Source organism: Acartia tonsa, chromosome 11 (assembly GCF_053477335.1).
Source record: "Acartia tonsa isolate MP-2025a chromosome 11, ASM5347733v1, whole genome shotgun sequence".
In the NCBI taxonomy this organism is placed as follows: Eukaryota; Metazoa; Arthropoda; class Copepoda; order Calanoida; family Acartiidae; genus Acartia; species Acartia tonsa.
The window spans coordinates 36,416,528-36,442,011 of record NC_137270.1 but is presented as its reverse complement, the minus strand read 5'-3'; the positions used below and the strand labels follow the sequence as shown (position 1 = coordinate 36,442,011).

The 25,484-nt window shown below is 30.5% G+C and overlaps 1 protein-coding gene across 1 annotated transcript in view; it reads right to left on the bottom strand.

Moving 5' to 3' along the window:
• The window catches only part of LOC145331729 (neural cell adhesion molecule 2-like), a 146,288-nt gene extending 121,297 nt beyond the window's left edge, over positions 1-24,991 (bottom strand). The window contains exons 1-3 of the mRNA XM_080176549.1: positions 24,806-24,991; positions 9,296-9,354; positions 1,961-2,079 (exon numbers count right to left, since the gene is read on the bottom strand). Of these exons, the coding sequence (XP_080032675.1) occupies positions 1,961-2,079; positions 9,296-9,354; positions 24,806-24,833 (206 nt within the window). The 5' untranslated portion in view covers positions 24,834-24,991. The remainder of the gene's footprint in view (positions 1-1,960; positions 2,080-9,295; positions 9,355-24,805) is intronic.
• Positions 24,992-25,484: the final 493 nt, after the last annotated feature.

The window sequence follows — 25,484 nt, the reverse complement described above, 5'->3', positions numbered from 1 at the left end:
TTTGGTGACTAGTGTAATAAGAAGTCCAATATCCCCAATATCAATATAGTAAAAGCCAAAAAATCATATAACAATCCTTATATAACAGTAACAGGATATCTGTGAGTCTGTGAGTCTGTGTGTGTGTGTGTGTGTGTGTGTCTGTCTGTTTGTACCAAAGGATCTAGCTAACCGCTGAACAGATATGATTCTCTTTTAAAATGTAGCTTCTTATGGGTCCTGGGAAGGTTTATAACTGTTTTTGGGGTAACGCCACTATTCCAAGAGAAATCGCCCCCACAAAATTACTTTTTAACTTTAAGACCCGTTTTGGACGAACAGACTTACATAAAATGGAGAAAGGCTTAAATTGTGATATTTCAGGAAATGATATGTACAAAATGTACAAACATTCAGTGCTAAGTTGAAAATAAGCAAAACTTCATTTTAAACCTTGTGTATGTAAATCCAGGTTTAAGATAATAGTGTTCACATTTTATAACCAATAAATTATAATTCTATTTCCACTTCCGTGTTAGGGAACACTATTAAACTCTTTAATAGGGGTCTGTTTGTAAGAATATGTTAAGGTAATTGATAATAACCTCCTCTTTTATTGGCGGATTTTGTATAACACTTCACAAAATATAAATTTGTTCAATCTTTAAATGTCCATTAAACTTTTTAGAAGCTTTTCATAGTGCCTATAACAGTTTAACGTCATATAATACAAATGACCAATGATAGGCCGGTGGCACACAGACTAAATCACCAATGGCAGGTCAGTATACATTTAATTGACCAATAGTAGACCAGTATGACGTCATTTATTTTATAACAATCTTTGTTTCGTTACTTTTTGTCCTAGTATTGTATTTTCTTTCAATCTTTAAATGTCCATTTATCTTTTTTGCGAAAAAAAATAATTTTATTAGTAAAGAAGGAACACCTTGGATAACTCTATATTTGCAGAACTCAAGTTGAAACATCTTAGATTATACATGGAGATTATTGTACTACCTTCACAATACAACAGGGATAAAGGAAACAAAAAAATCCGCTAAATTTGACAATCTATTGATGAAAAATATTTGAGTTTATAGATGTCTTCCATGTTTCCAAGAAAAAAATGGATTTAATTTTTAACTTAAATTTACATACTTTTGAGAAAAAAATATGCATCTTATTTTATGATTTAATTTTGATAACTCATACACTCACACACACACACACACACACACACATACATGCACAAGCACACACACACCCACACACACACATGCACACACATACTACACAAACGCGCTTAGTGTGTGCACTCTATCCCATTTCATTATTCATAATTACGTACATAACATCATTTCCAGCTTAAATCTTACATTCAGTAATTTCATTGAATTTAATCTATCAAACGCTTTGATAACTTCAAACTGTTTAAAATTACAATTAAAATGACAATATGCACTGATTATTTTGTAACCGTTATATTTGTATAGAAATATTTGAAAAAAAAACAACATCCATAAAAGCGAAGCTCTAAAACAGTAGGACAAACGAATATTAAGACTCAGTTTTTCAAAAATCTTATGAATAGAATGATTATATAACATGAAAATTGTTGTCAAAAAGGTTAAAAATCAACATATTTTGAAGATACATCGGACATTTTTGTTGATACGATTTTTAAATCGTACTTAACTATTAAAGGAATCATCATGAACAAATCTAACATGATTAAAAATTGTTGAATAAAATGAAAAACCAACTCGTTATAAACGGCCAAACGGACATTCTGGTTGGGATTATGAAGTTGCTACGCTTTCTAAATCGTACCTAACTGTTTTAGAAATCACGTTTTAAATCGAAATTAATTCTGATTAAATTAACTAAAAAAGCTATCCGTTTCGGATGGACGGACAAACCCTAATAATAGAAAAGCTTCGCCTTTAAAAATATAAACCATATGACTCTCATAGCTGACCTGTAAATAGGAGTGCCACTGTCTTGTCTATACCACAGGACTAGGTACACACTATCATTCCATCTTGTTTCTATGTTGCAGGGCAGGTCTGCACGTCCTCCAACAATGCTTTCAACAACCTAAATAATGTATATTTATATACACAGACACATTTACGTTGAAAATTAAAATAGCAAAACACCTTATTTTCTCTAATCTCTATATTAGTCAATTTTATTACTTGATAGGATTGCTTCACCTGTTACTATACTGAATTAAAGACAGCTAGGTCTGCAATTGATATTCATATTGATTTTGTATTTGGTGAGAGAATCAAAACAGCAAGTCTTGTAAAACACCAATAGTTATTTATTGCATTGTATTATAGACAGTTTTCCGCAGATATCAAAAACTGGTTTGAATTTTATGATTATATGCTATACATGATTTTTCAGTAGGGCTGAGAACTGGTTCTAAGCCAACGGATATTATTTGGTTTGGATGCCAGGCTGGAAAAAATATATGTTATAATCATAGGCAAGTTTAACTTTTCAAAGAATTTTTAAACATACTTTTTTTTAATTAACAAAATTTTGTATTCTTTTTGTATTTGATGAAAGGTATTATTTACTACATGTAAACAAATCCATTACTCAAATAACTTTTTCTATTTGACCTGAATACACTTCCATTTTACTTTTACTGTTGTTTTATTTATCTATTGCAGTTCTTAATTGTTATGATCAACGGATAAATAAACTCATCTATTACTAAAGGGAAAAAATCTAGAAAAGAAAATGATGTCATGGTGTGAAATTTAAAATAAATTTGTTGAAAGATTTTCACTCTTAATAAAAACCATTTTTTATGTGATAGGAACTTAAATTTAAACTTGATCATGTATTGTTTAAATTGTGCTGTAACTTTTCATTATCAATTTAATAGCTATTAAATATCATGGAGGAAGTATTTGTCATATTGTTTCAAATTACAAATCATTAAAATCTTATATTTCTTAAAATCTCAGCAAGATGTTTAAGTTTTTTTTAAAAAATAAGTATAATACAAACATGGCTAGTCAGGGGCGTCAAGCTTTTTTTTTGGGGGGGGGGGGGAAATATTTTTAAAGGGGGAATTTTTTTTTTACCCCCCCTTAAATCTGTTGGCAGGGGTAATTTAATAATGGAAAAAGGTACCTACCTAATTATGAAATACCATTAAATATTTAGTATTAAAAATGCATGTGAAGCGCACAAAAATTATTTTAGTTAGAGATTATTTTTTTGGGGGGGTATTTTTACTCCCCCCCTAAAAAAAAGAATTAGTTTGGGGGGGGGGGGTAAATACCCCATCGTGGACGTCCTTGTGGCTAGTAATATGTATAGTATACATTTATTTGCACAGGCAGAACCATTATAAATTAATTATAGCATTATTTTCCCCCTAATGGTAATAAACAGCTCATTCCGATGCCATTTACCTATCTTTTTAATAGTTAACTGCACTGCACTTGAAAGCCTCTGACTGTAGAACAGAGAATTCCTCTCAATGGAGCTCATACAGTGCGGAATATATCAAATGTCTAAATTACTTTGCAACATTAGAATGTATAAATAAACTTGTAATTGTTTAAATAAAAATTAATTACAAATATAAGATTAATTTAGGTTTTTAAAGACTTTTCTCTTGTAATGTATTATTTTCCTAAAACAAAACAGCATATTGATTAGAAATATTTAAAGTTAGAAAAACGATTTATGTTTAAGACAAGAGACAGCGTAAAGTGCCTCCAAAAAAATGATGTCATTCGATAAAAGTGACCAATGAGAGGCCAGTAAGAATTGGTCAATTACAGTGTATACTGGCCTCTCTTTGGTCAATTTTATTGTATGACGTCATTTTTGGTGGCTTTTTACGCTGTCTAAAAAGACAAAAATAGTTTCTGTATTCAATTTTTAACTTTCATGTATGGGTACCACTCTAAATATCTTGAAAGAAGAGATTGGATATCATTTGCACTCCATTTACAGTGCAGCGCTGCAATATTTTGTAACAAAAAGTTTTATGGTCCAAGACACATAATTTCTTTACAGAAAAGATATGCTACATATTAGGAACATCTTAGACATAAAAAAAACACCATGGTATAAAACATTTATTAAAAAATTAACATCTAAAATAATATGATATAATATGTATATGTGAAATGTTATATATGTATGAAAAAAGTAATTGTTAATTTATTATGATTATAATTACCTTTATATATGTATAAAATTTTATGAATTGTACAAGCTGTGGTACATTGTGAGATTCTACTTGGGGAAAACATTGGTGAGCCACCTGTTATTATTGTCATTGCCATCTATTCAACAAAATAGTTGATTAGATATCCACCTGTTATTATTGTCATTGCCATCTATTCAACAAAATAGTTGATTAGATATCCACCTGTTATTATTGTCATTGCCATCTATTCAACAAAAGAGTTGATTAGATATTTACCTGTCATTATTGTCTTTGCCATCTATTCAGCATAAGAGTTGATTAGATAATTATTGCTATATTTAGACATATCATTGCCCCCTAAGATTTTATTTAGTATTAGCTATAATTCTAAGCAACTCATTGCACATAGAGTTGCCCCCATGACTTCTGGTTGTGTTGACCTGTACAGAGTACAGGGAGGGCTGTATAGAAGAAATTAGCCCTTATAGCAATTAGAATTATAGCTAGGCCCTATCTAGGGACCAACAAAACCCCCCTAAGTTACCCACCTGCCATTTTAGCCCTGCAAATAGGGGGAGGCAAATTTTTGTGGGGTAGGGGTGGATTAATTTTTATAACATATTCCCACTCAAACAATAATTAAACCCTGGGAAAAATACACAGAAAATATGTAAGTACTGTAATCACTTTGTACTTTGTCTGCCTTGAAACTATTCGAAGGTTATACATTATAATATTAAATTTTATGAAAGAGATAAATCTGTAAATTGTTTTTTTTCATTTCAATACTTAATAAAAACAAATATTATAAATCTTAAATGAAATAAAAGAAAGTATAGAAATACAAACTTGAAATTAGATATAAATTTTATTTCAACTGAAAGGTGCTAAAAAAACAAAAAAAAGTTCAATTATAATTTTCTGAGAAACGATAAGATTGTACATATTGAAAATCTTTTTTCAGTAAATAAAGATTTATTCAAAATATAAACAATTTTTCCAATATTGACCTGTTTCAAACAAATAATGAACATTGAACAGTTTTTTGAGGAAAATTTGTTTTGGTCTGACCCATATTTTCTTGAAAGTCATGATTGACAACATAAAAGATTGACCTATATTATTGGTATGTATAGTTAGCTTTATCGTTAAAGAATTCTAATACATGAAAAATTTGTAATATGAATGCACTGTTAAAAACTTGAAAAGATGGTAAAAGTGTCTCTTTAAAAAGAAGAAAAAAAATTACTTTTAGCTTAATGACTTCATTTTCCTTCTAATATAACATCAATTGAATAAATTGGCCTAATTTTTCCCTTTTTCATTAGAAACTTTTAACAGCTTTCAAACTCAAACCTTTCAAATACAATACTTTACAAAGAAAAGATTTGTTTAAATTTACTAATATTGGGGGGTGGGGGGGACACATTACAATCTTTCCCGATTTTGTATTACTTTTGCTGAACATGATTCCAGTTACGTCATATTTTTCTTTCCCGAAAAAGGGAAGGGGGGAAGAAAAAAAGAGATGGGAGAAAAGGGGGTTTTCCACATCTCTTTTGAAGAGATTTTCTTCCCCCCTTCCCTTTTTCAGGAAAGAAAAATATGACGTAACTAGAATCATGTTCCGCAAAAGTAATACGAAATCGGGAAAGATTGTAATGTGTTGGAGGGGGGGGGGGGGGGGAGCCAACAACCGAGAGCATTTGTTACGATCCTGATTTATATGTACAAGGTACAAGATTCAACCCCTTCAAATCCACCAAGGGTAAAAATAGTTGTTGAGTTTAAGCAGGAAGTTGTTATTGGATTATAATGGATGTATAACAAACATTAAAAATAAAGGGAAAAGAAACTTCTTAGTAGTGTAGCTACTTTATTGTTATTTTTAAAGAATAAAAAAATCATAAATTGTTTCATTTGTACCTGAAGATTTTACACAAATTATGCCCATAGTTAACCCCCAATCCTTTTTAAATACTTGCTATACTTGGAGAAAATTATTGGTTCATTTTGTCCTTGTTTGTACAATAAAAGCAAATCTAGAATTTTCCCTTTGCTGTAATATATGTAAAATAGCTGTGTTTATGTCCACTAATTTTGGGAATAGTCCCTTTCGTGGCAACGGGCGATTCGTCGTATTTTTAAAATGACTTTTTATAGGTTATTAAAGGTTAGGTTAGGTTATATTGGGTTAGGTGATTGCCCCACAGGGTTAGGCAATTGGCCCGCAGGGTTAGAGCCCCCGCAGGGGCCAGAAATAGGAGAAAAGCTACTATGAAAAATACGAAGAATTAAGGTGCGTTGCCACGAAAGAGACAATACCCTTAATTTTAACAATTTTTCTATCTTAAAATTGGGAATGTAAATATGATCTTTTGAAGTTCAGAAAGTTTTATCTCACTGGATAATAATTGAAAGTTTTCTTTGATTTAATTCCTATTCTTTCAGACATCATAAAATTCTACACAAAAATGGCCAATTACATCTTAAAATAGTAGTGAGGAAAACTAACTAAATTTTTGAATAGGAAAATTATCAATTTATATCTAATTGCTGAGATCAAGAAAGTAGAAAATATTTACCAAAAAGTCAATTATTACTTTTATTTACTCATGTTGAGTTTTCATCCTTTTTATATATCTAATATTTTTTATGTGCAGATAAGTCTACCCTACTTGGGAATTTAAATTTTAGTCCTTAAAAATATTTTTTTTTCATCTGGCGAAGCCCAAAAGGCTATGAACCATTAACCAACTAATAGATTAGAATTATGAAGACAAAAAATTAGAAAATTTGAAATTTTTAATAATGAAGATATTACCATAAGAATAAAACTTCTCCAGAATTTGGCTGATTTCAGTTATAACATTTAAATATCTGCCCACTAAAATCATTTTCTCATAGAAGATATACATTTTACAACCTTTAAGCAATTTAACCAAGAAATGTAAGGGTTTCCTAATTCTTTTGAATGGTATATCTAGCTATGTATTGAATCCTATTAGCTGTATTTATGTATATAGATTTAAGAATACTCAAGATAAAATGTTCAAAGCAAATAAGTTTTCAGATATGGTCCTTATAAAGGTATTTTCCAAAAATTACCAAAAGAAAAAGAGTTGATTTTAGAATAGGTTTTTTTATTATGTTATGTAAATAAGTTCTTTTATTAATCTATTCTAAAAATAATTATTTTACATACACTAAAAATGAAGCCATGAATGTTTCAATATTAAAAGAGTATGTCAATATTGTATAAGAATTTTTTATTGAATATTTAAATACTAAGGCATAAGTTTTAAAAATTTTGTTGGTTTGTATGATATATTTTAAGATCATAGATCCTAAGCATTTTGTAGTATATGTTTGGTCAAAAGCAAAAATATTTAAGTATATAAGAAATTAAAGTTTTATATATACTACAGTAATATAAAAAAAAACACTTTTTAATAACTTTTCATCTGTTGCTGTTTAATTATGTAATACTAGTGGCTAAGTCCCTAGATTTTAGATTTAAGAAGAAAAAGTAGGGTTTGTTAAGGGGGAGGATTACTTTTTTCTTCGGGCGATTTCCCTTGGTGATACCCTCCCCAAAAATCGTTTTAAACCTTCCCAGGACCTATGAAAAGCTACACAGTAAAGGAGAACCATATCGGTTCAGCGGTTGGCGAGACATTTCGGTACATACAGATAGAGATCCTGTTAATTTTATCATGAGTAGAACTGTACATATTTCATCATAAATATTGAACGAATATTGTTATGGCTAAGTTTTTTTTAATCGTATATATAATAATTATAATTTTCAATATAAGTGATAATGTTTAAATGTAGTAATAATTCAATAAAAAAATAAAATAAACATTTGATTAATCTTTTCTATTCATTGAAACTTTTTTCATTGAAAGAACAAAGCCATGAAATTATCCAATTTTGTATTCATAATACCTAAACTTTAAAGCTTCATTGCAAACTATGTATAAATAACTAAACTTGCTCAAATATAAATACATTCCTCACAATAATATGAGGCATGTTGAAGCTTTATAGGTTTAGGCTTTACATGATTGTAAAGCTTTGTATAATATTGTTAAGCAGGGTGTATTTAAATTTAACCTTGGTAGCTGGTGCTGGGGGTTGCCTCAACACATTAATGCATGCAATTTTAATCAATATAAGTTTGATCAAGCAGCACTTACACACACTTAAACACATTTCCAAATACAGGGTACTATTGGAAAATTAAATTTAAAAAAAAAACTTGATTAAAAAAGTCAAAATTTACTTATTCATGTTGAATCGTAAATATCACTATTTTCAAATACTGAATAGGTATATGAAATTTTTTAAAAAGATTGAAAAATTTAAGCTCTTTATAGTGTCCATAAAAAAGGACGTCATTCAATAAAAATGGCCAATGATATCCCAATACACAGACTAAATTAACTATGGCAGGCCAGAAGACATTTTAAATGAACAATGGTAAGCCATTATAATGTCCTTTTTATAGGCATTATAAAAAGCTTTGAAAAAATCCTTTGTTAAAGCAAGTTACATGATGTCATTTAAATAACTAAAAACTTTTCGAATACAGTGTGTAAATCAAAACTGTTTTGAGCAATTTGATTGTAGATCTTTTCATATGTTAAATATGAAATTTTTAAGAATTTGAATAAATATCTTATTCAAGGTTAAATAAATGCATTAAACATTTTATCAGTAACCATCCATCTCTTTTTCATCACATTTCAGAACAAAATAATTCTAAAATGATCAATTATTTTCTGTGATTTGTTTATTTAAAGCTTTTCTACAATTTAATATTCTAATCGTGATTCGTTATGAAAACATCTTAAAATTATTTTTAATCAGTTATAATAATAGTCATTTATTGCATAGTATCATAGACAGGTTTCCGCGGATATTAAAATGAAAAATTATAAAATCAAAACCAGTTTTGTTACCTTGAGAGGCCGAAGGCTAAACTGGTAATAATTTTATGTTTTTATCTTATTATTCATGGAAAGTTGATACCATACATGGGTTTTCAGTATGGCTCAAAACCAGTTTAATCCAGCGGATATTAATCGGTTCCGAAGCCATACTGGAAAAGTATTAACTTACTTGAACATCCTTGTTTTGACTTGTGGTAGAAGAAACAGCCAAATCTCCGAGGATAATACCTGAAAAAATAAAACACATAGTAAGATATCTATAAAACAAAGTAGAATGATGTCTGTCCGTCCGTCAGTCCGTCCGTCCGTCCGTCCATTAAGTTCTCGGTAACCACTGAACTGATTGGATTATACTCTTCGGGGAATATATCTACTGGTCCTGTGGTGGTTTTAAGCTATTTTCTTGAGGTTGAGACTCCACCCCCCCCCCAAAAAAAAAAAGATTCTCCCTTTTTTTAGGCAGTTAATTTAAAACGTAGTGGTTGCAGCACCAGAGTTACTTAATTTTTTAAAAAAATACCTCTTGGGGCAAAGCCCCTAGAGGCTAGAGGCAAAGCCGCTAGTTAATACTAGTTAATAACAGTAACATGATGTCTATCAGTATGCTTGTCTATATGTACTGAAAGATCTCGCGGGTATAGTCCTTTCCACGACATCCCTCCATAAGGAGCGATTCTTCGTATTTTTCACAGTAGCTTTTCTCCTATTTCTAGCCCCTGCGGGGGGCTCTAACCCTGCGGGGCCAATTACCTAACCCTGTGGGGCAATCACCTAACACAATATAACCTAACCTAACCTAAAATAACCTATTAAAAGCCATTTTAAAAATACGAAGAATCGCTCCTTATGGAGGGATGTCGTGGAAAGGACTATACCCGATCTCGCTAACCACTGAATGATATGGTTCTCCTGTGCAATGTTACTTCCCGTGGTTCTCGGGAGGGACGCTAATTATTTTGGGGGGAGTCAACCACCCAAAGAGAAATCGCTCCTAGTAAAAAAGACCCAACCCAAAAATACTTTTTCTTTTTAAACCAAAGAATTTAAATGGGGAGGCTTCAACTGCTAAAGTGCCCAATAGAGGCCTCTATGGGCGTAGTCTGTAGTAAAGAATAAATTGAATGAGTGTACATAACACACGAAAGGAGATAAAAAATTACAAAAACGAAGGGAATGACAGACTGACAGACAAATGTATATTTTGTAGAATATATTCTAAGTTCACCTATCAACATTATTATATCAGTTAAACATTTCATCAAAATACTTGCAAAATTTATGTAAATATTAAGCATTAGAAATTCAAAACAATATTTTTAGTTATATAACTTTTATTTACCAAAAATCTTTTCTTTTCTTTTTTGTTTGGTTTTATCTTTATAACAGAAGCAAATATATATCATAAAAGTGCATCTAAGGAAGACCTACAAAAAAATATTTTTTTTTTTCTCAGAAAATAGTTTTGGGATATTATCAAAAACCATAATTTTATTCCCAATATTCCAACAACAAAATTTTTGTTAATTTGAAATTTACAGTAGCAATTATAGTTTTCCACGGCTAGTAAATTAAAACAATATAAAATAGATTTCTTTTTTGTTAGATCAGATAGGGAATAATAAATCAGTCTTTGCCATTGTGTTAAAGATGTAAAGTCGACATTAAATTAAAAATAATTATTAATTTAACAGAAAAGTAAAAAGAATGATGTATAAAAATTATTGTAATCTAAAAAGTATCTCTGCATGTGCATAACCCGCAAAGTTCACGCATACTTGGGGCTCTAACCATGCAGTGCATGTACCTGCGGTGCCCTAACCCTGCGTACCAAGTACCAAGTTAAACCTAACCTAACCTTACCAGAAGTAATAAACAAACAAACAAAAACTGCTTCCTCCCCCCCCCCCCCTCCTCCAATTTTAAATTTATTTCAAAAAAAGGGAGGGGAGTTCATGCTCGACGTGGCACTTTGAGGAAAATTGCCAAATTATCTAGGCAAACAGAAAAAAAGTTTTGATTAAACATTTAACCTCTTCCCAAACATGAAAAATTTAGTTTATTTTGTTCGAAACAAAATTAAAAATAGTTGTGTTTCTCATTTTATTCAAATTATATACATACAAAATATACATTTATACTTTCTTTAGGGAGTTTTATTTTCTGATATTTTAAAATTTGCTATGTTTTGAAGCTTTTCATAGTGCCGATAAATCATACTGGCCTACCATTGGTCAACTAAAATGTATACTTTTTGCCATTGGTATTTTAGTCGTGTATCCTATCATTGGTCATTTGAATTGTATGACGAAAATTTTGTTACAGGCACTATAAAGAACTTCTATGTTTTAACATTATTTTAATAGGAAATATTAAGTTTTAATTAGTTTTTAAAACAATTTTTCTAATTCTTCAAAAAATTGTGGTCTTGAACGGGAGGGGCGGGAGGGGATTAAATTGTATAAAAAGCTTTCTTGAAAAGAGATGTTTTGCTACTTTTTAAAACATATATTGATTATCAAAAACATTTTAAAATTGTCTGCAAGATACAAAACGCTTATGATGGGTGAAATTAAGTATGTATCAAATTTACGTACCAATAATGACAACATCCATAAAAGCGAATTAAAATTTAGAATTAAGGCAAAATTTTAAAAATTGGAATTTTGACACCCTCTAATGCCATTGCTATTTAAATTGGGGGAAATATGTTGAAAAGGAATTTCTCTAAAATTAAAATTGAATTTAAATGTTACCATAAACTTCAAGTCAAAGGGAAAAAGGTCTTTTGACCAGGATTTAATAAAAATAAATTGCCTTATTAGATCACTTATACATATTATACACAATAAAGGTTCAAGCAGTTTTAAAAATTTAAATGCAAAATTTGATAATATTGTTTTTAAAAGCGAAGCTTTTCTATAATTAGGGTCGGTCCGTCCGTACGTCCGTACGTCCGTAACGGATAGCTTTTTCCGTTAATTTAGGCATGTTAGAATTGTCCTATCGATTTCAAATTTTGCATGGCGATTCCTTTAGTAATTAGGTACGATTTAGAAAGCGTAGCAACTCTATAATCATTACCAAAATGTCCGTACGTCCATTTTAAACATGTTGATTTTTTTACTTTTTTAACAACAAATTTTTATGTGATCTAATCATCGGATTGATCTGATTTTTGGTATATTAATTCCTGGGACAACAAAGTATAATGTATTAAGCGAAGCAACTCTATAATCAAGTCCTAAAAATGTAAGTATGTCCATAAAAATTTTCCTGTATCAAGCAGTTTTTCAACAAATTTTCTTACAATTTTGCTTTGACTCTTATAAATTTATATTATGATCATTAAGTTCTAACACTATACAAGTGTTAATGTCCGTTTGTCCTACCGTTTCAGTGCTTCACTTTTATGGATGTTGTCATCCTTGTTAAATAAAGTACTTAATTCAAAATTTACAATAAATGTGTAAAGTTTTCAATATTCTTACGGTGAAATAATTTACTGTTTCTTTTCTATCCGAATTATTATAATTAAGCAACTTATGCACAATATTGTCCTGGTCCAAATTTAGCTTAAAAGGTAAAAGCTAAGAATATTATATTAATAGAATTTGCAAATGAAAGAGAATTTTAATAAATATTGACTGCTTGGTTTCAGAAAGTTGGGTTGCTGGAAAGTATGAAATGTATAATAGAATATTTCGTCCCTAGAATTTTATTTTGAAAATGTTGTTAAAAGTTTCAGGGGTTCCCCCCCCCCCCACCCATCAAAAAGTCAAGTGAATAGGTAAAATATTGTTTTTTTTTAAAAAAAAAACTATGTTATTTTTTCAAATCTATGAAAATAATATAATATATTATTATACCAGCTAAACGAGAGAAACAAATTAAAGATTAGGTTTGGAAGTTATTTTTTAATTTATAAATTGTTATTCTTTGAAATATATCTTAAGGATATAAGCATTGCTATACCAGTTACACCAAGGATGGAAAAATGTGTTTTAACCTAAACTATGCTTTCTTTGAAATATATTATAATGATGTGATGCAATATTATACCAGCTAAAAGGGGTGAATAATTTAAAGTGAAGGGATGGAATAATATTTTTTAAAACTATGTTATTCTTTGAAATATATTCTAATTACGTAATGTATTACTATATCATCTACACTAGGGAAATAATTTAAAGTAAAGGGCTGAAATAATAGTTTATTAACCTTGACTATGTTAAACTTACAAATTTACAGGTATAAAATGAATAGGGGAAAAGATGGGATAAAGGTAAAAAAAAGAGAAAGAGAGAGATAGAGAGAGTGTGTGAGAGAGAGAGAGAGAGAGAGAGAGGAGAGAGAGAGAGAGATAGAGATAAAGAAGAAGATATAGAAAGAAGAATACATTAGTAGAGACAAAGAGATAGCGAGGGAGAGAAAATCACTATATAAAAAACTTAAAATTATAGAAAATGTACAAAAATCAAAATAGTTCCTATATAAACATTCATAATTAAATGTTAATTTTTTGTTTATTTGTAATATCTAATTAATTAAAAATCCTCTAAATTTTATTGAAAAAATCTTTAAATGCTAATATTATTGTCAGTATTAAAAGATATGTGTAACTGAAGATTGCTAATTGCATGAAACATGATGTTTTACAAATAATCTTTTGTTTTTAATTCTATGTGGACTATAATTATATGTATATATATAAATATGAAAAAAGATCTTGAAAAGAAAGAAAGATGGATAGGAAGAAAAATTAATATACAGATTGATAGATGTATAAGAGATAGATATATTTATAGAGTATAAAGATAGGTTAAACGACTGAAAGTTTAACAACTTTTAAAATCTAATTTACTATGTTTCTACATACATATAGTTTATTTTAAATTCTTATATAAGACTTTAATTTTTCCATCGATACAAGTTTTGGCGTGGCTCAAACCTATGAAAGATATCTTACAGATGTAAAAATGATTCTTTCTGTAATTAACTATGAAAGTCTGTAAGGCTATTGGGAAAAGGATCTTTGCCTGGTACTTATTTCAATCAGTTTCTACTCATTAAATCTAGCTATCCCTTCGTCTAAAAAGCTGTTGCGAAGATTTCTGTGATGTTAAGCATATTATAGTTTTTTACGATGTATCAATTCTAAAAATCTCAAATGATTTTATGGTTGTATATTGTAATATTTTCTATGCAGTTAAGGAAAAATATAAGGAAGATAATAAATCATAAACAGAAAAAATCCTCTAATTCTTTATAAAACAAAAAGAACCCCCCACAATTCTTTAAGCTATAATTATTATTCAGTTTATAGCAATTCCATCTCAATTGCATTTAAGTTTCATGTATGTTCATGCATATTTCTTTGTCTTTCTGTCGGTTTGTCTGTCTTTTAGCATGTCTGTTTGTGTGTTTGTCTGTCAGTTTGTCTGTCTGTCTGTCAGTTTGTCTGTTTGTCTGTCTGTTTGTTTGTCTGTCTGTCTGTCTGTCTGTCTGTCTGTCTGTCTGTCTGTTTGTCTGTCTGTTTGTCTGTCTGTTTGTTTGTCTGATTGTTTGTCTGTTTGCACGTCTGTTTGTCTATCTGTTTGTCTGTCTGTTTGTCTGTCTGATTGCATGTCTGTTTGTCTGTTTGTCTGTCAGTTCGTCTGTTTGTTTGTCTGTTTGTTTGTCTATTTGTTTGTCTGTCTGTTTGTTTGATTGATAGATAGTTGATCTGTCTGTCTGAAATGTATCTGTTTGTCTGTTTTTGATGTTTTGTAGTCTGGCAATATGTCTTCTCAACCTGCTATTTATCTCTCTATTAAATTTTGTAATGACCAAGGGCAGGTTTAAAGCTATTTATAGGAGAGGGTGCAACTTGAAGTTCATAGGAAAATTCTGATGTTAAAAGAGCATAGAATGTATATATTTCTTTATCAGGGAGGAAGAGAACAATGATGAGAAAATAATAAGACACCAATGACAGAATTTCACATTAATTGGGGGAAAGATAATTAATCATCCATTATTTTAAGGGATAAGACAATGGCTGATAAATTGATGTATATCCACGATGATAATACAATCATAATTCAATAAAGTACGCAAAGTTGTTAAGCCAACGAAAATATAATTATTAAACTTTGAGGACTAGTGTAATAAACAGGTTAATGTCCCCTCTCTCCCTGCATTACTCCTGATTACCTGCTCTCTTTGTTTAGAAACAAAAATAATCCAGGTTCAATGAAAGTGAAGCATAATTAATCCATCAAAAATATATCCGGGATATGAATAGGTACTAGGTAGTCTACCTACTACTTATACTTAATAAATGTAAACAAGAACAAATCTTTTCACTGCGGCGAAGAAAAAAAGAAAGTGACCATCCTCTTTGTGTTACCATATGATTATAAAAATATGTTTATGGCGGGGAGCAATCTAGTTTTCGGGATTGATTGGGCATATACCTTCCTCAACATTTGAAAAATAGTCAAGAACCAGTGCTATAATTCCCTAAAAATTAAAGACAGCTCAGTGTACTGGTTTCTGATATCTGAACACACGGTTAAGTACTTTTGGATCAGAAAAAATGGGGGACAACGGGCTGTTTTTAATAACGTTTTCTTATTTGTTATTCGCAGGAGTCCCAAACGCAGGAGTGTTTAAATATTAATTTAAATAAGAATTTCTGTACAGGTTAGGTTAGGATAAGATATGTATATAAAAATAAGCCCCCCGCAGGGGTTAGGCATTTAAAAACATATAAGATAGTTTAAAATAGGTTAGGTTAGGTTAGGTTTGTCCACTCCAACGTTTGGGATAACTGCGTTTATCCTAGGATCAAATAGCCTTGTCCAAGAAAAAAAATATTTATTAAACTGTAGCATTTTCTCAACTTTTAAACTTACTACACTTAGTGAGAAAGCAGAATATCTCAAGAAAAAACTTTCTAAAAAGTTAAGAGTTATTGAGAAGAATCAGGTGTATATATTCTTTAGTAGAAGATAAAAAGATATTACAAAGTAAACTTGTAAGAAAAATTGTCTCTTGAATTGGGCATTTTGCATTTCTATCAACCAGTCTGATTCAGTGTGCCATCACTGCACCTGAATGTATTCGCAATTTATTTCATCCATAAATGCAGGAAAACATTTAAAAGGTATCAGTGAAAATAAAAGGTAATTTTAGGTGTTGTAACAGTTTGCAGTTTGGATATTTTTTGTTTGTTTGTTTATTACTTGTCAGGTTATATTGAGTTACTAGGAGTTCTAGGTATCCCCGCAGTAATCAAGGCAACCCGGGTTTACGTCCCCCTACAGGGTTTAAGCAAAAACTACCCTTTATTTAAATTTATTTCAATAATAGAGTTTTTTTTTGGGAGTTACTGCTCAACAGGCACTATGTGGGAAGGTACCAAATTTGCTTTTCTGATGAAATGTAAATATGATTGAATTTTGAGGAAGTGATGTCATAGTGTCTCTTCTTTGAAGTGTGGAGGGATAGGAACAGATATTCAGACATTTTATACCCGTTTAATCAAGGAACATATAATGCGCCATTTTATTATAGTTTCATCTTTTATTGATGTTATGTAGATAATCCTTAGGAAATATGTTTTAATGATTAATGCTTTATATTAGAGTAGCTGTGTATCTTTCTGTCTTTCTAGCTATGTGACCAGTAAGGTCTTAGTAACTGTTGTTGCTTTATCCCTTGGAAAGCCCATTTTAATTTGTTCAACGATAAGCAAGATCTTAAGGGACGGACAAACGGTAGGACGGAAGGATGGACGGGCGAACATAACAAGCAACTATAGTTTTGCTTTGTATTACTCCCTTTTTATCTTCAAAATTATAAAGATGGCAAGCGAAACCATAAAACCTCAGACAAAAAAAATTATTGAAGTATTTGAATATATATATCCCGCTCCCTATAAGTGGCATAAATTGGTAAAATTGGCATTTAACATACTAACATATATTTAGCGGAAAATAAGCAGGAAAATTCAAATTTATTATGTAAGCTTTTTTTATGTTTAAAAAGCAGAATAACAATGGTTTACAGGCCTTTTATATCAAGCGGAAAAAAACTGGGTTTTTTTTTTATGGAGAACCATAAATTATAAATTAAATATATTTTAACAATATCAGAGAGAGGGGGGACAATTGGCTGTTTATTACACTGGTTCTCAAAGTTTTATAATAACGTTTTCTTATTCCTTGGCTTAACAACTTAGGGGACTTTTAATGTATTTTGACTGGTTGTTTCATGAAGAAGAATGGGTAATCTTGTGTGTCAACATTGGGGATGTACATCTATTTATCGGCCATTGTCTTATCCCATAGATTCCTGCCTCAATATACTAATAATATTAAAGATATGACTTCTTTATTACCTTTAAACCTTGAATCGTTAGGGTTAAGACCATGAACGTTAAAATAGTATAAATCATTAACGATAATAGTCAAATTATTGGTTGAAAAGTTTGGAGACTTCTAGTTTGGAACCTATCAATCCAAATTAAACAATTACCCAACGTTTTTAGGCCAACGTGTAATAATAAGTAAATATAGACCTAGGAGTAACAGAGTAATTTACTATTCCCTCCATTCCTGCTTTAAACAGAGAACAACCAATTTTTAGAAGATTCCTTGCTAAAAAAATGTTAATCCCTAAAGATATATTGTGAGATTCTGTGCTTAAGGTTGTAATTTAAGGAAATCATTAAACACCGCATCGCATTACTTACATCAGCAGAGAGTTTTATTGACGGTTTTCCTCAATCACATCTGGACCACAAAAATATTTTATTAAAACTAAATTTATAATGCTTATTTTATGTTAGGTTAACTAGAGGTTAGAAGAGCCCCAAAGAGAGAAGATCCCTATATGGATAAGGTATGTCTAGCATCGTATTATATACAGTTTTCTACGAATATAAAAATGTACAATCATAAGATTAAAACCAGTTTTTTTAGCCCGTACCTTCGGCATCTCAGAGCTAAAAACTGGTTTTATAATGTTATAATTGTACATTTTATATCCGCGGAAAGCTGTTAATAATAGGATGCGATAGATAACTATTTTTCTAGTCATTAAGCTAAATAAAAAAATTATGAGAATGTAACGAAGGGGAAGAGGTAGGTTGTGCTATTGTAATAACATGCGGCTCTGATAATTTGAAACATGTACGGAAGTGAAAGTACACCGTAATTTGTTAATTAACCCCCTCTATTAACTATTACAATTTATTATCCTGCAAAGTGTTTAATGCTTTAGTTAGAAGGGATATGGATTTTAGAATCTAAAGTTTTCGCCAGCCAAAATATTCTAAATGAAGCATTTTTATATGCCTGTTCAACTTTTATGCTGTTCTTATATCATTATAGATATGTAGAAAAAGTATCATAACTAAATAAACATTATAATATTATCCTAAAATATGAAGGTTGCTTTTGAGGGAAGCTTTTCATATGTCTTGGATATGTTTAGTCTGTTTATTCGTAAACTCTTTCTTTACCAGCCTCTAGAGCCAAAGATCTAAACTTCTCTTATGGTATATCTAGGTTGTCAATAACAAAAATTACTAGCGGCTTTGCCCCCAAGGAGGGGACAGAAAACTGGATTAACAATAACAAAACTGATCAAAACAATATAGCCTAAAACCCCCCACAAAGCCTATGTAAAGCTTTCTTTAATGGGAACTCCATCAGTTAAGTAGTTATTGAAATATTAACTTTAGATAAAAAAAAACCTACTACTTTACACAAAAGTTTAGTCGTATTTTTCCAATCCTTAAATTGGCATTAAAAATCCTATGATGCAATATCCCTTCTATTATTTACTTATTGCATTATGCATATTATAGGCCAGGGAGGGGGAGGACAATGGCCAAAAATCTACCATAATCAATTTCTTTTCATAATAAATTGTAAGCTTCCAAAAGCATAATTTCCACAAAAATATGGAAAGCCAATAACTGATAAATTGATGTACATCCGCAATGATGATACAAAAAATTATCCCTTGTGTAGACTACAATTAGTGGTTGAAACTTAATGACCAACTAATCAAAATTAATAAAAGTCCTCAAAGTTGTTCAGCCAACGAATAAGAAAATGTTATTTTAAAACTTTGGGGACTAGTGTAATAATCAGTCCAATGTCCCTTCCCTCCCTGGATTGGTTGGGGCACTTAACTAGATAATAAATTGGTGCTTAGCATTAACAGAGGTCATGCAAAATTATTCAGGGACAAGTATCAGAGAGAGAGGGGAAAATGGGCTCTTAAATACACTAGTCCCCAAAGTTTTATGATAACGTTTTCTTAATTGCTTGCTTAACAACTTTGGGGACCTTAACTGAATTTTGATTTGTTAGTATACTAAGTTAAGTGTTCTAATGTTTCAACCACTTATCTCAAGAAGAGATAATTTTGTGTATTATTATTGGGGACCCAACTCTATAACTATTTTTTTCAACTTTTATTTACTAATGACTAAGTAGTAGAAGATACTACGCCTAATAGATAATGGTCGATTAATTATTAAACCCTTCCAATGATGATACATTATTAGTGATTAAAACGTTTGGACACACAACTTAATAAACCAATTAAAAGTCCTTAAAGTTGTCAAGCTAATGAATAAGAAAATGTTATAATGAAACTTTTGGACTTGTGTAAAAGTTATATTTTCTTTAAAAATAAAAGGATGATAAATATAAGAAGTAGCAAAATATTAATTGAAAGAACATCTTAAAAACTAAAAGATTGTTATTACATAATTGTACAATGATATTGCATTTAGATAAAAAGTTATTTTCACCTAAAAATATTATGTTCTTGTAATATTATTGCAATATACTTCTTTCAGACAAAATCGCCCTTGTAATGTTCTACCAGGGTTTGGCAGTTTTCGTTTTTTATAAACGAAACGAAATTTTTGAAGCAGTTAAAAGGGCCGATAAAAATGATGTCATACACTATAAATGACTAATGTTAGGCTAATAAACATTTTAATTGACTAATAGTAAAATATATACTGGCCTATCATTGGCCATTTGAAATGTATGACATCATAAGCTTCTTCCAAATTCTAACAACTAGACATCATCATGATGATGGTTGTTTTAAAGTCAGTATCAGGGAGGGGACATTAGACTTTAAGTTGCACTTGTAACCAAAGTTTTATAGTCATGGTCTTACATTGGATTGGTTGACTTTAAAAAATTTGGGTACTCTAATAAAACTTTTATTGCTTCATCGCTCAAATGTTCCCACCATATGAAGAAGGGATAATTTTGTTTATCGTCCATTAAGTTCGCTGTTTATAATGATTTGCATCAATAAGCAGAGGTCTCCAGATTATTTAACACTTTAGCGGCTAATAGATATTTTATAACTTTCTGACTTCAATAATTGTTCAAAATTAAGCGGCTGCTGAATCCTATCATAAACCTTTCCCCAGCTACTTACATTGCATTACAACTGAGCTAAAAATTGCAAAACTGTGATAAAGAAGATTCAATTAAATGACCTTGCAATTGAATTTTAACCTTGACAGAGGCTCTGTTTAGTATTTCAAACAATGATAAGTTTGTTCATAAGAAGCGTAGCAATAGTCAGATATTTTCGTTGAAATATTGGGTATAGTCCCTTTCGTGGCAACGCCCTTAAGGGCCGATTCGTCGTATTTTCAAAATGGCTTTTGATAGGTGATTGCCCCGTAGGGTTTAGCATTTGGCCCCGCAGGGGCTAGAGATAGGAGAGAGCTACAGTGAAAATACAAAGGATCGCCCCTTAAGCGGCGTTGTCACGAAAGGGACTATACCCGAGATACTTCACAAAAAAGGTACTTTTTTATTAAGTGTTCAACTTTTCACTATATATTTTTGATAAGCTCATATGCCAAGGAATCCCTATTATAACCCAGGGATGATAAGAGATAAGACAATGGAAGATAAATTGATATACATCATCTCAAGATGTTTAACTAAATTACCCCTTCTATAGATTAAATTATTGGTTGAAAAGTTTGGACGCTACTAGTTTGGAACCAGTTTCCAAAGTTTTAAAGCCAACGTATAAGATAATGTGGCAATAATTTACCCAGGGGTACAGAAGGAAGAGATAAATTGGTGTATTTACCCAATGATGATAAATAAAATTAACCTTTTTGTAGAAAAGTTCAGTGGCAGAGAAGTTTGAAACTGCCAATTTCAACTAATCAATCAAGAACTAATAAAAGTAAAACGAAAAAAACTTATTTATAGAATTTCGGCACTAGTATAATTAACAGGCTATGGTCCCCTCCTTCTCTAACTTTAGCTCACAGGATCATTGCGAAAAGCACAATCTAGTTTATTGGAAAAAAGTAAGTCAAAGAAAAGCTACAAAATAAACAACTTAAGGTTAGATTCCCTAATGCATAAACCATTAAATTAAAGCTAAAATTCTACCTTAACAAGCCTGTTAACGGACTGTAAACATTCAAATATAAAAATTCTTATAACAAATTTTAAAAGTATTGCATTAAAAGACATTCAGACGGAGGAAAAAACATTTAGACACAAATTAATTCAGGGAATGGGATAAGAATTCATAAATTAAATGTAAAGAACGTGTCCTAACTTTTGTGTTTTTTTATAATAGCTAGTCGGTGGTAGATGTAAAATGATCCATAGAATTTAGTTATGCAATCGGTTTTTTGTGATCATAACTTTGAACTTTGGAAGCTCGTCATGAATGGGTTAAGAAAAATCACAAAAGTTATGACACGTTCTTTAGAAGAATACTAGTTATTATTACAAAATTGCAGACACCAAAACCATTTGATTGCACAACACTTGTCTGGAAGTCTTTATGGAAAAGTGGGGCAATTGGGCAATTAATAATAAATATTATTCTTCTATCTTTGAGTGCAATTTTTGGCTTTTAAACATTTAATTGTGAAGTAAGGATTCTAGATAAACAAAACCTTAATTGAACCAAGGAGTTGATACAATTCGACCACATCATTGGTTGGAAAGTGTACATACTTCGGTTAAAAAGGACTTTTTTCAGTTTTTCCACATAAGTCAGCTACAAAAAGATTATTTACTGAACCTAAAGTAAAACTATAACTCAAGAAAATCCCACTCCCCCATTTAATTAAGATTTATTTGAAAATAAGGGAGGGGAGGGGGATATTAAGATCGACAGGGCACTCTAAGGAAACAACCATTTGATCTTAAAAACAACTTTACGTTATGATGAATTCACGACAGTGAAAAGTCTTTTACTTCATAATTATTAATTTGAAATATATTTCTGTGAAAATGGCCACTTTTTCAGTCTTGTACAGTTTACCTGGATGTTAAATTTAATGTTTGCCATCATTTGTTTTTAAAAAGCTAAGCCCTGTCCTGAATATGAACAGACACACAAACCAAAGTTGTTGACAGGTTGCAGATACTTTGCAAAACAATTGCGCAAAATATTTTGCCATAAAGTATCATCGTAGATGTAGGTTAATGTATAACCATTATAAAAATACTTTGTGCTTATCATGATACTAAATTTACAGAAGGATAACATACAAACAAACAAACAAAAAAGGCCTTTTAGGGCACTTCGAGAAAGGGGGAAGAAGACCCTCCACTTTCAACTTTGGTTTTAAAAAGTAATTTCTTGTTTTTTTTATTGTGGTTTGGGATGGGTTTTTATTTTCTAACGACAGTTTCATTTTGGAGGATGAAGTTATCCTTCATTAGAATAATTAAAAACCTTCCCAGGTACTATAAGATGCATCAGTGTAAAGAAGAACCATAACGGTCCACCGGTTAGCGAGATTCTTCCCTTCAAAGACAGCCAAACATCCTGTAACTTATTTTATGAGGAAAGTATTTGCTATGCATTACTTATATTCACGTTTTGGTTAATGTATTCCTTGAATCAAAAGTTAATTTTAGGAAATGAATAGACAAGCAGACAAAACGTCACATAAAACATTTTCAACATTGTTGATTCACAGGGATTTAAGGGATAAGACAATAGACCATAAATTAATGTAAATACCCAATGATAATAAAGAAAATTACCCCTTTTGTAGAATCATTGGTTGAAAAGTTTAAACACTGCTAACAATTAAGATTTAAGCCAACAAGTTATAGAGCATGAACACAGTAATAGTGTCTGACTGATTATGACGTAACAAAAAAAATTAGCCAATGAGAGGCCACTATAAATTTTACCATTGGTAAATAACGGCCTCTCATTGGCTAATTTTTTTTTGTTACGTCATAATCAGTCAGACACTATTACTGTGTTCTATAGAGCATGTTATAAAACTTAGGGTACTAGTATAATTTACAGTCCAACGTCCTCTCCCTCTCCAGTAATTCAATTCATGTAGTTCGCAGCCATGACTTTTGAACTCATTAGTCATATTATGTGATTTATTTACAATATATATATGCTATAAATTAAACCAAACCGTTTTAGTTTTAAATGACTTTTTGTTAAATTTACTCCAATCTATCCTATTCTTTAAATCTAAAACTCATTGTAAACAAGTCAGATAGATATTTCGGTGATTCCTAAGCTGATGAGATTAAAGGGTATAACAGAACAATAGCAGAATGACCCAGACAGCTACCCTACTGTGATACTATTGTTTTGAATATCATTAAACCCTACTACTAGGCTGCACTTCTTGGATTAGACCGTTCAAACCACTATGAAATAATATTTTTTGGTTTTTTTTGTAACTTTTGGATATGTTAATTATTTATGGGGAGGACTGAGTATCTAAGTGTTTATCCATCCCTCTGACAATAAAATAACACCCATTTTGTTGCCTGTATTTCACCCACTACAATATGTATTATACTTTTAGTTTCAAATACTTTGATAATATGAACAAGAACATAATCCAGACCGAAAATGTTTACCAGAAGATTTTACTTTCAAAATATTGTTTCAATTCTAAATTTCTTAAATTATAGAGTTCAATTATAATGGTGCAATTTATAAAATTGACATATTAAACTTTTTTTAAGTAGTTTGATACAAAGAAATGCAAAACAGTTTTGTTCAAAAAAAGCGCAACAACAAAAATCTTTTGGAAATAAAAAAACTGCGCAGAGACAGTAGAACGCGCAAAAATTTGCTTGAGTACTTTAAAGTGTAAACTATAAACTGTATACATTTTTTGGGTTATTAAACGTAATTGAATGATGACTGTTTGTCTGTCTTTTGTCTGTCTGTTTGTATGATATATAGCGTTTCCCCCCCCCCCCGTTTCTTCTTTGTTTGATATCGTATGAGGCCAGTTAAGTTTATGTTGTATTAGGTATTGGGTAGCCCCGCTGGTTTAAGGTACTGGAGCGGTTAGTCTTTGGATACAAAAAAATATTACAAAATAAGTTTAGGGAGTTTAGGTGATCGATAGTCACTTTAAGGGAAAGAACCTGAACTACATATAAAAAATAAAACCAGGAAATGGGGAAATTGATTCTGACAAACAATTCTCAGTGAAAATTTCCCCACAGCCCCCTTCCCTTTTTTTCTCCTCTTCTTATCCACTTCCCTTTCAGTTACGCCAAAAAACAAGTTTTACTCCAACAAAATATTTAATTTTCGGCAATTTCAAATTGAATTAATTGGCTGAATAGCAGTCCCTAAATAAAACAAAAAAAAAAAGTTTACTTACCAACGACTATAAAAAGTTTGGCTTGCATTATAATCTTTATTTAGTTACTTATTTATTATAAAGATTATTAGTTCACTCATTTTTATTAAATTTTCATTTTTCACAAATTTTTTATTTTTTGTTTTTTAAAAATCACAATTCCTCACTTTGAATTGGTTTATATAACTACAACTTTTCTCACATTTTTATTCTGAAATTAAAATAGTATTCAATAAAATAAATCACCACATATTATCAGAATGGATATATGATATACGTGGATATATTAACAGGGGAAAATTTGTCGTCACTTTAGTTTGCTAATATGGACCACATTTATTTGTCAGTTTGTTCATACAGCAGGAGGGGATGGGATGGAGTAAAGAAAGTTATATCGTTATTTTAGCCAGCTGCGAGAATTACTTTATCAGAGTACATGTAAAGCTGGTGTAATATCCAAGTAATAATATATCGATTTCCTGAGAATTGTTATTTTCAATAAGAATACATCTTTCAGCCATCGTTAGTAATTTTTACATATACCAATTGTGTACTTAACACATAGCTGTGTTTGAAAAATAATTTGATACTTGCTTTAATTCAATAATTTTAACACAAGAATAAAATTGCCCAAAGAAAAGTAAATGAAATCTAGAAATCACAAAAAGGGGAACCTAGTAAAAGTGTCTAACTTTTTATC